At 47.2% G+C, this 15,463-nt stretch overlaps 1 protein-coding gene across 1 annotated transcript; it reads right to left on the bottom strand.

Moving 5' to 3' along the window:
• Positions 1 to 1,268: 1,268 nt before the first annotated feature.
• On the bottom strand, positions 1,269 to 15,166 carry LOC115322427 (flavin-containing monooxygenase 5). The gene is made up of 6 exons (XM_029982795.4): positions 14,876 to 15,166; positions 12,092 to 12,436; positions 10,783 to 11,092; positions 8,209 to 8,580; positions 3,120 to 3,410; positions 1,269 to 2,125 (listed from the first exon to the last, which is right to left on the bottom strand). The coding sequence occupies exons 1-6, from the start codon at positions 15,019 to 15,021 to the stop codon at positions 1,790 to 1,792; spliced, it is 1,800 nt and encodes a 599-aa protein (XP_029838655.2). The 5' UTR covers positions 15,022 to 15,166; the 3' UTR covers positions 1,269 to 1,789.
• Between the last annotated feature and the right edge of the window lie 297 nt (positions 15,167 to 15,463).

The raw sequence follows: 15,463 nt of genomic DNA, 5'->3' as shown, positions 1-15,463 counted from the left end.
TCAGCACCACCAGAGCTTCGCCCCAATCAACATAATTCACCACGTGGAGATGTGGTCATTTTTTTTTTTGTTGTTTTCAGCACCAAACCGTCATCAAAATCAGCTCATCTCTACTCTCACTCCGGTCTTAAAGCAATTAAAGCAAAGGGTGTTCTCCCACACTATTTGGGAATAAAAAAATGTGTATAAATAAGCGAGTAAACAGGGTGCCACGGAACTTTTGACGAAGGAGTTTCTAGGTGGTGCATTGGACATACTCAAATTTCGGAAATAAAAATTTCGGAAAAAAAGAAATTTATGTGTATTTGTGTGTGTGCGTCCGCGCATTGAGGAAAACAGAAGCAAACTGCCTGATTGACGCTGCTACTCGCATATTATACCAAACGCGCTCAGACCCACTGCATCTGCTAGGGTGTTTATATCTAAGAAGCTTTCAAGTTTTTGTACAATGAGGTGAGCTGCCATATGCGAGTAGCAGCGCCATTCTGACGGCTTGCTTCTGTTTTTCTACCGCTCATAAGAAAAAAAAAACAAAAAAAAAACAAGTTTTTATTTTCTTGCATTTTTTTTTCCCGAAGAACCTACACTCAGGAAATTTGAGTATGAGTATCATTAATGCACCAGCTCAAAACATCTCCGAGAAAAGTTCCATGGCACTCTGTTCACTTGCTTATCTATCCATATCTTTTACGACTGAATTGTGCACGAGAACATCTTGTAAGTCCACGAGATCTTAATAAATGCTCCGTTGTCCTCCACAAGAAGGCAATCCTACTTGTGGGGGGGGGGGGGGGGGGGGGGGGGGGTAGGGGGGGGGGGGGGGTTTCAAATAGCTCGAATGTGGCATCGCTTTCAGTTTGTGCAACGGTGCTGAAGTCCTCTGGCCTATATCTGTGACAAATATCCTATGGTTTCGTTGTAAGTACTATGGACTTTTAGTTTACTGTTAATTTTCCAAGATGTGGCCGTGAATTTAGAACCCTTCAGATGAGATCCAATATGGCAATCTATGCTTTCTGCATAGGGGCTTGAACAAGGGCGAGCAAACTCCGTGCTCTTGTAACAGAGCTATCTACACTAATGGCATGTCATGTTTTATGTGATGCAGCATGATTGGTAAGTCGCTAAGCTATTGTCAGCGTGTGCAAGCACAAAAATAAATGTCTATCTATAGGGTCAGCAGCAAAGAACCCTCCGAGGTCACCAAAATACCACATTTTTATAGTCATCCTAGCTAAGTTCAAGAGCTGTCTTTCATAAAAACTAACTTTTTTCCTCTTACAAATTTTTAATGACACTTTTCAAGTTTAATATTTTTTCTAGAGAAACAAGACTTGCCTTTATTTGGATGTTTTACTCTTTTAAGCACTGCTGATAATTTTTGTTACTCTTTGAAATCATGTTCTTTGCCAAAGAGATTGAGGTTTGAACAACATTATATTACTGCCCTTGTCCGGTCAGGAGGATCGCCGTGCATAGGCAATTCAGCTTTTCTTTGTTTTACAGACACATGTATGTCTCTTGGCAGTGAACCAAAGTTCACACTTCACCCTTAATGGAGACATTGGGAACATCATCATAGAAGATGAAAGAGACTTCCAAAGCCTAAGGAGGACTACACGTGGTGAGCCACAAACTTCTCAAGCCTAGGGACTACATGGATTGTTGCCCACAGGACAACAACAGATCACAAAAGCTGGAATGCCGATTGACTGCAAACCACAGGGAGTACGGACAACAGAACATCAAGCGACGGAGGGCCAGGTATACCATAGATAGGTGCCACAACTCAGAAGAGAAGTGAGACAAGGTAGATCAACAGGGCTGCAGCTCCAAACGCCCAGAGGAAGGTGGGAATTCCCTTTCTGAGCTTGCTGTTCTTGCAAGAAGAAGAGGGCGGCATCTTTCTAGTGTCCAGGGGACCCTTGAGCCTGCTGCGCATGCTCATCATGGCATCCCTAGCCCCCGACCAAGCGTGCGGTCCCTGCAGCCTGTACTGGTACGGTAAGCACGGCTCCCAGAAGCATTTCCAGAACAGGCTGTTGTCCCTCCAGAACATGCGCCACAGGTCGGGCTTGGCGCCGTACAGGGATGTTATCTCGTCCATGTAGTCGACCCAATCGGCCTGTGTGAGTGCACGCATAGTTAAAATCCGTAGGAAAAGACGAAAAAAAAATTACAGATACCTTTATCTCTAAAGTTCTATATTGCAGGATCTTTGAAAGAGGGAAACCTATTAGGTGCATACGTCACATGACATGAATTTCCCCGCCAAATTTAGCAAAAAAGCTAAGTTGGTGTATAGGTTACGTGGCATCTTCTCGCGCGACATCAATTTTCCCGCTAAATCAGGGAAACTGAGTTGGTGTAGAGGGCTTGTGACGTGAAGTCACGTGACATCATTTGCCCTGCCAAATTTAGCGGGGAAATCGATTTACTGTATAGGGCTCGTGAAGGGTCACGTGAATTTAATTATTCGGCTAAATTAAGCGGGGGAACTGAATTGGTGCTTATGGTCATGGGAAGCCAGATTCCCCCGCTAAATTTAGCGGGAAATGCACGAACGGACGGAACGACAAAATTTTGTGATTGAGGGTTGGGGGGGGGGGGGGGGGGGGGGTTGTTATTATTTTTAAAGCATTTCCTGCTTTAGAAACGAAAATACTTATCCTCAACAAGCCATTGTCTTAGTCACTCATAAAGGAGAGGCCAAGAAGGCCTCGTAATGCTGGGTCTTTATTTCGGTTTGGCTGGACGTTGCAGGAGGCCATATATTTACTATGCTGCACTTTTAATTAGTGCCATTTCTTTTGATCTCATAAAATAAGCCAAGCAATAGCCTTAGCTGCCTTTTCACCTCTAGATACCAAGTATCAACTAATCAACGAACCAGGCACACCCTTTTAGAGGAACATAATGTGCTCACATACACTGGTTTGGTTTAACATCGGATTAAAAAAAGGCATCTCCAACGTCATATTTAGCGGGATGCAACATAGTCTGTTAAATGGCAGGGGTGTCATGGCTTTATGGGTGGCTTTTTGCGGCAGTGGTGCCATCAGATCGCACCTCCTTTGGCTAGCGAACCCCTCAAACAGATTCTGCGTTATTACACTTGCCTGGAACGTGTGCCTGAGACTCTCGACATATCTGCTCTCCAGCTTGGCTCTCCATTTGGCATAGGCAGCCTGCATCTCCTTGGGCGGCGGCAACGAGAGCTTGCCTTTCATGAGGAGCGCATACCAGCGGCTCTGGGCCTCTTGCGCCGGGAAGACCCCTCCCAGCAGCTGGAGAAGGCCGATGAAGCCCAGGGTCGGGTGGGGCAGGTGCGGCGGGAACACATACTTGTACAGGCACACTTTGTTCTTTTCAGTCTTGTGGATGTCTTGGTCCAAGAAAGGAAATGTCGCCTGTAAATTGTCGCAAATGTGAAAAAAAGAGGGGGATCGGAGGTTGAGTTTACCATGGAGTGCCAGCTACTTTTTGTGCAAGAAACCAGAGACAACAGAACACTTTTGTTGGGTTGTGCTGGAACGCACACCGAAGGAAGAGTTTCCATTGTGTCTGCATGGCATTGGGTATTTGGCTTTGATGACGGTATGTCGAATGATCTTGTTATGCTTGTAGGTATGCACGGCGTTTGGAAACATCGCAAGGCTGAAAGTCTTGCCGATACTGATGCTAGACAGATTCGCGAATATTTTAAGTAACCTGTGACAAGTTGTGGAGGTATGGTAGTCTCTGCCCAATGTTCCAGAGTGAATGTTCGTTAAAGGGATACTACAACGAAATTTCGGCGCTCATTTTTTGGTCTATACGTGTTCAAAGGAGCAGTATCACATCGAACATGCCAATATCTTGTTTAAAAAATCTCGAAAAGGAATTTTAAAACAAATTAAACGATTAGCAAAGAGCACCTGGTGGATGTCGCCAACTCCTCGCTTGTAATGCCAGTTTAGGAACCTTGACAGCTAGTGTCGGTGAATGTCTCGCCTCCGGCCGCGACGAGAGAAGAGGAGAAGGAGGAACTCCCCTCTTCCCAAGAATGCCTTTTGTGTGTCGCAGAAGTCGCTACTGTCCCCCTACAAGATTATAGAAGATTAACCCGTCACTCAAAATTCGTACAAAAGCAGCCGCTTCGGTGGCTGGAACGACTAGGCCATCCTCTCGACGTCAGCTTCGCCGTAGCTTGCGTTGGATGTCACATGGTCTCCGCTGGGCCTTCTTTGAGCGCTTGCCAGAGTGGGCCGTTTATAACAAAAAATACAGCCACCAGGCTCAAAATACAAACATGCAATTGTCATTTACGGATATTGTGGATCATATTCAACCTATTTTTGAACACGACGGGAATATTTCAAATTTCGTTGAAGTACCCTTTAAAGGTATACTTCAACGAAATTTGAAATATTCCCGTCGTGTTCAAAAATAGGTTGAATATGATCCACAATATCCGTAAATGACAATCGCGCGTTTGTATTTTGAGCCTGGTGGCTGTATTTTTCGTTATAAACGGCCCACTCTGGCAAGCGCTCGGAGAAGGCCCAGCGGAGACCACGTGACATCCAACGCAATCGTGACGTAGGTCGTCTCAACACGAGCAAAGCTACGGCGAGGCTGACGTCGAGAGGATGGCCTGGTCGTTCCAGCCACCGAAGCGGCTGCTTTTGTACAAATTTTGAGTGACGGCTTAATCTTCTATAATCTTGTAGGGGGACAATAGCGACTTCTGCGACACACAAAAGGCATTCTCGGGAAGAAGGGAGTTCCTCCTGCCCCTCTTCTCTCGTCGTGGCCGGAGGCGAGACAACCTCCGTCACTAGCTGCCAAGGTTCCTAGACGGGCATTACAAGCGAGGCGTTAGCGACATCCACTAGGTGCTCTTTTCTAATCGTTTAATTCGTTTTAAAATTTCTTTTTGTGACTTTTTTAACAAGATATTGGTATGTTCGATTTGATGGTGCTTTTTTGAACACATATAGACCAAAAAATTAGCGCCGAAATTTTGTTGTAGTATCCCTTTAAGGAAGCACTTACAGAGTTGACGCCCTTTTAAACGTGCTCCGTGGGCCATTGATCGGCGGATGTGCTCTATTTCATTATTACTATATTCTTGTATGTTCATTTCAAAAACCGGCAATTAAAAAAAAATGTGGTGGCTTAGCTCGGCTATGCCAGGATATACGTAGCGTGAGCTTATGCGCACAAAATGAGAGGCGCTATCAAACGGCTCGGGTGCAGCGTCAGACTTGGCTACTGCGCAACGGAGGCGCACAGCTGGGCACGCGGCGGCGCCAGTGCGTCTGCCGCGGCTGTGATGTCACTCCTCTGGAATGTGCAGACCGGCAAGGCGCGCGCGGTGGCGGCGGAGCGCGCGGCGGCGTGTCTCCGGCGCGCACGCTGTGCGCCGTGTGACGTCACCACTCCTCGCGCTTGTGCAGCACGGCTCTTTGGGTGCCACGCGAAACTGCTTAACCTCGGCCAATGTAGCTAATGCTACAAAAAAAAAAAATCGTTGGCTGAGTGTGTTAGCGCACCGCAGCACAAGGCACGCAGAGCAAAAGCTTGTGCTGCAGATCCCAGGTATCCTGGCTTCAATCACCTCCTGTGCCCGTTTTGATTGTGGTGAGCGTCGTACCGGTGCGCAATCATGTATCACTAGTGCAATAAATAAAGAAAAGCTTTGCCACACACAAAAACAAAAAAAACAAAAACAACCTATAACTTAGTTTACATAAACTTTCATACAGCACCAAAATAACCTTGCTAATCGTTGAATAATAATAATAATAAAAAAAAAAAACAATCGTCAAGAACACTATAGTCAGTGGCAGGCCAAGAGTTCAGGGGAAACTCGTCCCACGTCTTTCCACTTTAGCTGACCGAACTTTGGAGATCTCCTCTCCAGTCTTTGCAACGCCAAAGTGGAAAGAGGTGGGGGAGCTTCCTCTGAACTCTCAGCCTGTCATCGCCATGGTATTACTTAAACATTTTTACTGCCTCGTAGAGTTGCTTAAGCAGCACTTACCAAGCTACTTTTTTAAATCTTTTTTTACTCATATTTTACTCTGCGTGAGAAAGGTCTCACTCTGGAAGAATGCTTTCCTCTTAGCACGCGGGTGCCCTGTGGCGAAGCAATATGCGCAGAAACGGGACGCCTACTTCACCGGAGTACACCAACGCGCGGTGAGGAGCACACTCAACGAAACTAACTGAGCCGGCAGATCCACATACTGTCAATGTTTCATACAGAGATCAAATTGAATAGTATGTTATTCGATGCAATAATCGAACGCTCTGAATAACAAGCCTTGCAGCGGAGCCTGGGCTATACGAGGGTGACTAAAAATCCTCCGTACTCCGGTTATCTTAAAACTTCGTTTGACTGTTTTGTCTTAAACAGCGATTTTAACGCGAGGTCGATGTCTCTTCACTCGCTGCTGTGCGGGTTTGATTGCGTTACGTCGGCTAGTTGTGATTGCGGTGCGAAAAACAATGCCTCTTATAACGGTGTACGAAATGCGATGTGTACGAAAGAAGAGCAGCGTACCCATGGGCGTACCAACAGGGGGGGGCAAGGGTTTGCCCCCCCCCCCCCCCCCTGAAACAGCCGCCGCTGGGCAGGGCAAACACTGGCCCAAGGAATATCAAGAGAACTGCCCCCCGGCCCTGGGGGGGGGGGGGGGGGGGGGCAGGGGGGGGAGAGGGGGTCTTGTTTGCCCTCCCCCCCCTCACTCAAAAGCAAGTTGGTACGCCACTGAGCGTACCATGATTAATATTTTGTGGTCTGGGGCTTTGTCTGGTGTCGCGATATTTCGTGCACATTATGGAGAAATCGTTTTTTCGCGAAGAGATATGTGTGCTTGAGAGAGTGCAGAAGTTCAAGAAAAGGCACACAATTGTGTCAGTCTTGAAAAAGGAGCCCAAAGCCCGTCCGCGTCCACGGCTGTTGAGAACATTGAGCGTGTACATGAACTGATTCTGTCGGATAGACGAGTTATAGTGCAAATTTGGATAGTGGATGATGTGGCAGATCATCTTCAAATCAGCCAAGGATTTGCCTACGCAATAATTCACGACGGACTCGTATATCGAGAAGTTTCTGCGGCATGGGTACTGAAATGTTCAAACGAATAATTTCTTAATCACCCTCGTGGTTTTCGGTATTAATAAAGTGAAAGTAAGTTTTGGCGCAATGTTGGCACAAATTCCACACTGTTGGGTGAAATGCAGCAGCGTGTAGCAGGGTAAGCACATTGGCGCTGCTTGACGTAAATTTCACACATTTTGATGAAACGTAGCAGCGTGTAGCAGGGTAAGCACATTGGCGCTGGTTGGCACAAACTGTGCTAGAATTACATTCGTACTAGCACAAACCCAGGGGCGCGCGATGTGGCGCCCGGTATATGTAATACTGAGTATAATAGTCATACTAGTTCATTATTTATTAAATTGAATATTGTACAGATTCCTAATCAGTATTATTATAAACTTTTTCTTGCATTGAAAAGATCTTTTTGCCAAAAAGAAAATATATTCTTATCTGTTTCCAACCTTAGGATGAGGGAGGTTACTTATGAAACTAGGTGTGCAGACGCATGGTTAGTGCCGCACTCCAGAACCAACTACGGAAATCAGACATTGAAATATATAGTACCTCGTTTTCTAAATCGCCTGAGTGAGTTGAATGTAAAAATTTTGAATGAAGCCATAAAAAAATGTACGTTCCATGTTTGTGAGAGAGTGCCCCTGGAATTTGTAGACTTGGCTAAATCGATTACTTTTCCCCCTTCCCCCCTTCCCCATCTAATGCTGTTTATTTTTGTGCTATAAGTGTGATGGTGAAAAAAACATTTGTATGTACATGCTGTCCTCTTTCGCTGCTGTGGGGAGGCAAAGGCTCGTCAAGCAACAACTGAGTTGCTTTTTTCTCTGTCTCCCCTCTCCAAACGGAGAGAAATAAAGAGTTTGAGTTTGAGTTGGAGTACCTGGTCACAAGAGCACGAGTTACGTCCGGCACAGACGTAACTCGGCCGGCTTGTGGAATTTGCCACATACTTTGTTACAAGAGGGAGATGTGGGACCCCAAGTTATTTGTCCATAAAAAAGCGCTGAAACATGTCCCAAAGAGCCCAAATTCACAAATTTAAACGTTACTTCTCAGATCGCATTGAACGCCGAGATTCAAAAGAATGCCTGAAAACTCACCAAGTACCCCGTCGCCAGGATGACAACGTCTAGCTTGACCTCTTGACCTTCCTCGTCCTTGAAGACAACCCCCGTCTCGGTGAACTCCTCGACGTCTCCCTTGACGATGATCCTCCCGCTGAGGATCCCGTTGGGCAGGGCGTCGTTGATGGTGGGATGCTGGTTCCGCCAGCGGTGCTTGGGCTTGAGCCGGTACAATCGATGGTCGAAGGCCTCGTTGGAGTACGTCTCGTAGACAAAATTCACCAGCCACTCGGGCGCCCACTTGTTGAAGAGGTTCGTGGTGCGCCGGTTGAGGAACGAGTCCGCCGGGATTCCCCAGAAGCCGACGCGGCGGATGACCCAGCACCCGCGACGGGTGCTTAGATACACCTGGACGCGAAAGGGGGTGTTCTGTAGACCCTTTTGCGAGTATGTGTCCTCTGGGCGCCGCCACCTCGCTGATGGTGTGGGCAGATCGTCTGATAGTCAAGCACCGCTGAGGTAGTGAGTACGCCTCGGCAATGCTCTACTATCAGACTATCACCCGCACCAGCAGCAAGATGGCGGCGCCCAGGGGACATAAACTTGCAAACGTCTACAAGACGCGGTCATACCGCGAATACATCATACAAAAGACAGTCTGCAGACATACGTTCAAAGTATACATATGTATCATGAAGATCTGCTTTCTAATATGCTTGGGGCGTGTCCACAGATATTTCTGTCATCGTGTCTGCGGAGGAACTCCGTGTCTTATGTACGATGACCGAGCAGTACGACAGCGGCTTTTCAGAGAGAATGTCACTAAGCCTTCGCTTCCCCGTGTGGCTGTCTATGATGCAGCGAAGGTCCGACGTTGGAGCTTTTACTGCGTTAGAACGACTAGGATGAAGCACTGCCCGGCCTCCAGCACGTGCTCGTCGCCTTCCGCCGTGCTTTGGCCGCGCGTAGACGCCCGGGGCTCGTTTTCTCAGTTACATTGCCGATCTACAACGTCAAGGCTGCTCAGCGTTCTCCGACTTTGGGGGATTTGTATAAGACACAGCTCCTGAAACTAGGACAGGTATCTCTTCAGGTGTATCGCTACAACGACAGTGTTGAATACAACATTATTTTTAGTGTCATGCGGATATTATAAATATCGAATAGTAGTTTAGAATAATACGCTATTCGATATTGCCTTCGAGATGAACTGCGATATTCGTATTTTTCTAAGTGTTGATCGCGGCGGTTTAGCTCCTTTGAGCGCCTTAAAGAGATGCTGAACCGAAATTTGGATTCCCCGAAACACGCGGCAAAAGCGTACAACGGGATGCTACAAACACAAAAACATCTCTCAGCGATATCTCGAACGGATGACAGTATTTTTCAAAAAAGGAGGCGCATTTGGCAGAAATGTTGACGTCATGTTTCTCCGAGAACGAGAGGGAACGACCTCGCGTCTTCTCCGCCTCGCTGCCTTGAGGGAGCGAAGCGAGGACAGGAGGAAACAAGGTAACTTGACATCACGCGCCTCGTCGGCCTGGTTCAATCTCGACCTCTTTTTCCAAAAATACGGCCGTCCATTTGAGATATCGCCTTAAGAGTAGTGTTGTAGGGATTGTAGCGTCCCGCCTACATCTCCTGCATTGTTTTTTTTTTTGAAATCCAAATTTCGATTCACCATCCCTTTGAGCGCGCTTCTTATCGAGCACCGGTGCACTGCGGAGAAGCGACACCCGTAAAAGCGAGCTCCGCGGGTGTTGCTTCTCTGCAGTGGACCGGTGCTCGGAGAGAAGCGCACTGAACGGGGTAATTCGCCGCGATCGAACGCCTGTAAAAGCATGAATATCGTATTTGCACGAAAGCACACTTTCAAAGCGTGATTTTGCACGCGGGCGCCTGGTGTGTCTAAAAAGAAATAGAGACTTTGTGAACGTTGATATCTACATTGCAGTGAAATTTTATATTTAACTGTGGCTGTTATGCAAGAGTATTTGTTGGGCAGAGATGCTCCGACAACCTGTGTTAATCATTCCTAATTCTTTTTTTTTTTTCAAATTCGAGATTGCATGAAGAACAAGTATTTTCGTTTAGCAAAGTTTGCAAATCCGCTCAATTAGGTATGGCTAAACATCTTCATAGGTTTACTTCTATGTCAAATCCGTCCTTTACTCGCCATCCCAAGGCATCGGACTTTCTGAGGTCACAGTCCATGAATAAGGTTAGATTAAAATTATTCAATAAATGAACGGCACGGAATTTCTGAGGTTAAGGTCCATGAATATAGTTAGATTCAAAATAAATTATAAATCGACAAGTGGAAGCTTGGGAAAAACCTTCATGAGTTTATCTCAGTTTTCATTTAAGCGTGTTGTAACAGTAGTGCAAGGTTTGAAGAAACTATTCGATATTCAATTCGAAAATATTCGGCAGTAAAACACGATTTGCTTTGAATTCAAAATCAATCATTCGCACACGACTAATCATTGTTGAATAGAACAGCATTGTATTCAATAGAGGTGCGTACCCAAACCTGTTTGCCTATCCTGCTTGGGCTTTTAGGCCTGCAGTAGGTTTATTTAATTAAATAAATTTCAGGTGCGGCATCACCTTGTCAGCTCCTGGACACAGGTCGACAGCCACATCCGCCCCAGAGTTGCCAACCCCAATGATGAGGATCCTCTTGTCCCGATAAGCGTCGGGCAGCTTGTAGTCGTGCGTGTGGAACACTGTGCCCTTGAACTTGTCCAGTCCCTTGAAGGTGGGCACGTGCGGGTAGACATGGTGGCCCGAGCAGACCAGGACGCCGTCAAAGGTCTCCGTCACGGGGTCTTGGCCCGTCGTCTTCACGGTGACAACCCAACGACCCGTCTCGTCGTAGTCGGAGCTTTTGGCCACCTTCACGACGTCCGTGTTGAAACTGTTGAAAGAGAGCACTCGGTTATATGAAGTCTCCTAAAAATGTGGTCCGGTCCGAACCAGATGCCAAAGTTTCAGAACTAATTGTTATCTTATTGACAAGTTATAAGTGATTTTCCGAAAATTTAAACGGGAAAATGGTGGCCGACAGAGCCCTCAAATACATAGAGCCCAAATGGCGCCAGTTACCAAAAACGGACTACGCTTTGCTATTAAAATTTGCAGAAAATCACTCATAACTTTTGAATGAGCTAACGATTAGTTCTGAAACGTTTGCACCTTTTTCGGACCAGCGCTACATTTGAGCTGAGAATGAGCGTTTTGCGATGGATTATTTATTTTTGCGTACTATTTTTTTTCTTAGGGGATCTTTTTGGGATTTTTGCACAGCAAGAATACATTTCATTGTACACAGCTCGTATGCATCGAAAATCAATTTCGATAAACATGGATTCAAGCTATGCCGAATTTACTACAATCGGATTTGTTTTCTACGTATCACGCAGCAATACGCCCATATGCCATGATCTTTCTCAGAAACAAGAAGGTGCTAACTTGAACTACAAATACCGTCACAGACATGTTTAGACCCCAGTTAATGGCGTCAGCACACGAGACAAGCGACGTGTCAGACCGATGATGCGGATGCGAACGGTCAAGAGACAGTCCCACGGAGCTCTCGCTTTGCACTCTGTTTCATCCTACAATGAGCCGCAACGGACGCCACGAGCCCTCAGATCCAATCCGATGCCATGTGAGTGTCTCACGTGACCTTCGGCAGTGGCGTGGCGACGCGCGGGACGCACAGGCAGGTGTACCTCGACAACGCGAGATTGGTTACATGGCTTCGTAGTGTCACTGGGGTCCATCGTAAGGTGAAAGTATAAATAATCCTGCTCATCCCCACCTTTCATCCTGATTCAACCAATCATAAAACCACCGGAACTGACTAATAACTGGGATCGTGAGCGACCGCACCCGACGGGTTCGTCCGCCTCACCGGATGTGCTTGGTGACGCCGAAGTGATCGGCGTACAGCTCGAAGTACCGGACGAGCATGGTGTGGTGCATGTAGTTGGCGAACTCCTTGGGCGGCGGGAAGTCACTGAAGGAGCTCATCTCCTTGCAGGTGTTGATGATGGTGGCCTTCATGAGGTTGGGCACTCCTTCCTCGGCCTTCTCCCGGTAGCGCCACAGGCCGCCCAGGGCGTCGGTCCGCTCGAAGACCACGGGCTCCAGGTCCTCCTCCAGGCAGGACTTAGCAGACGCAATGCCCGCAGAGCCGCCGCCCACGATGGCGATGCGCTTGCGCCCGCCCTTGCCGAGTCCCATGGCGCCGGGAAGCCTGGGCGGTGGGGACGGGAAGGGTGAATCAATCAATCGATCGGTCAGTCAATCGGACAAATATAAATTAAATGATCAACAAATCAATCGAACAATCATTCGACCATTTAACTGCTTAATTAATAAATAAGTCATTCAACCAAACAATGATTTAAAATCATTCAATCAACCAAAGACTTTATCACAGTTGATCAATCAATATATCAGTCCCTAAGTATTCCGACAATCAAGTGTTCCATAAGCGTGATTTTCACACGCTACCTCCTTCCACCCCCACCCCTAAAAAAAAAAAAAGAAAAGACAATAACGAGATACAAATTACTAGTTGGAACATATGTTTGACGATAAGAAACTTATTATGTGTTATCTGGAGTCACATGACGAACGTCGCCGTAAAGCTCTACATTTACGTTTATTCCATAAATAGAATTTCAGAATGCCATCTTACGTGTTAAAATGATAACTCTCCCCTTTTACATCTCATCCTGCGTTGAGGATCGACAAAGTTGAGGTCCCAAAGATCATTAACGACATTTCACACATCCTTTCTTCTTCGCAGAGCACACGAAGAGAACGACCTCCCCGATTTGAGCGCCTTACTGACCGTTCCGAAATGATGTCACAAACGACCTGTCTGACCGTTTATTTGTTGCTAAATTCTTAGTGTAATCGTTTACTGTTACTGTAGTTTCTGTAGTTACTGCAGTTTTACTGTAATCGTTTACTGTTACTGTAGTTTCTGTAGTTACTGCAGTTTTACTGTAATCGTTGCAATTTTACTACCCTTTTTCTTTTTTTGGATTTGCTTTCTATTTTTATGATGCATTTAAATTTTGAGGGCATATTCAGTAAATAAATAACTAAATATTTAAATTCGCCTCCCCCTACCCCCTCCTTTTTTTTTTCATCAAAGAAAACTGATGAGCAGAAGAAAGGGGGAAAATTCCCGAGCTAATAAATCGCCAATTACTCATTCCTCAGTCCCAGGTTCCCCTCGGGGGGCGTTCAACCCGGCGGCTACTTCCAGTCAATCACCGCGGAACAAGTTTTCCGCAGTGCCGCGGAAAGCGAAAGCAAAATCGGAACGGCGTTTTGCGAAGGCGAGGAGGGGGTGTCCCGTCCCAGATTCAGCTTCCCCGCCGGCTGCTGCTGGGTCAGTGTACCGCGCGCATTCACTGCCGCCATTGCCTCGCCATCTCCGAGGACGCCGGCAGCGCGCCTGCTCTTGACACGATTGGCCAAGAGGCCGCGCGGTATAAACTCGTTCTAGGCGGTGGCTCACTGCGGAACACCGGGTCACTGTCAATCTAGACGGAGGAACGCGAATGGGGGACAGTAACAGCAAACACACTCGACTCGAGCGTCCCTTTTTTGTTCCAAACTCGTGCCGTACTGCTCTCCCCCCTCCCCCTCCCCCCCCCCCCCCCCCCTTCCTTCAGTAAAACACCGCCAGACTTCCGACATTGGCCCCGAATTTCCTACACAGGCTACACATGCGGACCTAAAACACCTTCCCCCCCCCCCCCCCCTTTCTCACACACACACATAGATTGCCAATCCTGGGGAAGAATCTCCGGACGCGTGTATCAGCCTACGGACGTTTGCGTAAACACGCCTCGGCGGATTCATAATCCGCCAGAACAAAGCATACAGCGTTTAGGTGTTTAGGCTGTGCACATATTAAATGTCCGCAATCAAATTCTCATCTCCGACAACGAAAATGCAGTGAAGCATATTTGCGACCACCTATGCGAGACTGCCAGACGTTCTATAATCACTGATATCTGAGCGGGCTATAGGTGGTATTCACTAAAACACATCCATGTGCGCCATTTTATTCCGAAAGCTTATTTATATTTTTTTTTCTTCCGAAGCGCGCAAAAGAGCGTGTCCCTGCACGCGCTCGTGGAGCTGACTATGCTATGGCAACATTTTGTTCTCGACGATTTCTTTGTACTTTCCCTGTGAGCGCGTGCTGTCGGCATCGGGTACTACAAAGAGTGTTATCACCTTTCAAAAGTACACAGGACATTGAGGCACCCTATAAATAAAGTATAGGGTGCTTCAATGTATTCACGGGCGCCACAGTTGAGCCCGCTGTCGCAGAGAGCGAGCTCACGATGAGCTTCTACGACGCTTCCGCAACGTGCAAATCACACCACCATGCATGTTGGTGAGTCCTCTCGGAACATAAGCGGGGTATCCTTCTGAGCATGCGCTGTGAACGCTGTGCTCAAGTAAGGCGCCCAGTGAATGCCATCTATACGCACGCATCTTTGTAATGCCACCCTTTTTACTCAGTCCATCCGCACGCTGTACAGGTTCGCGTTCATAAAACGTGTTAATTTAAGCGGCACAACGAAAATGCTGCTACGGCACGCTACATCATCTGTATACGAAAGCTTCCGCGCACTGTAAAGACCCGAAACAATAAACTTACGGAGTAACACAGCGAAGCGCACCGTCCTCGTCATCCTCGTCGCCCAGCCCGCCGGTCGCGGCGGCCATCTTGGAAGAAGCGACTATCGGCGGGATTTGAAAGTGAAACTGAACGAACGGGAAGCGACTGAGCCTGTGACGCTTCATCGGAACCAGTCGGCGGCTCCTTCGCGGCGGGGAACCACCCTGGGACGACGAGTGCGGCTGTTTGCGGCCGGGACCGCTCGACGACAACAAAGGCGGCCTCGAGATTTGGCGGGAAGTGAACGCACGCGCGGAAAAGGGCCGCCACGGAGCTGCATTTGACTCCCTTTCTCTCTCACTCTCTCTCTCTCCTTGCACGGAATGGCAATGAAACAGCTGCAGACTTAATACTCCCAAAATTAGTGTTCTTTGTTTGTGAACACCACAATTGGTGTTTTTTTACTCCTTTTTTTTTACTGTGATACAGAAAACATTAGGTAAAAAACATAACTGGTGTTTTTTTACTCTTTCTTGGGCGTAAAACAGAACACGCTCTTTAAAATCCGCAAATAGCGTTGCTTTACTTCCTTTCTGGGCTATAAAACAGAACGCTCTGTAAAAACCA

Source organism: Ixodes scapularis, unplaced genomic scaffold (assembly GCF_016920785.2).
Source record: "Ixodes scapularis isolate PalLabHiFi unplaced genomic scaffold, ASM1692078v2 PGA_scaffold7__128_contigs__length_106722199, whole genome shotgun sequence".
Lineage (NCBI taxonomy): Eukaryota > Metazoa > Arthropoda > Arachnida > Ixodida > Ixodidae > Ixodes > Ixodes scapularis.
Note: the sequence above shows the minus strand (reverse complement) of the source record. Positions and strands in the feature narration are given on the sequence as shown.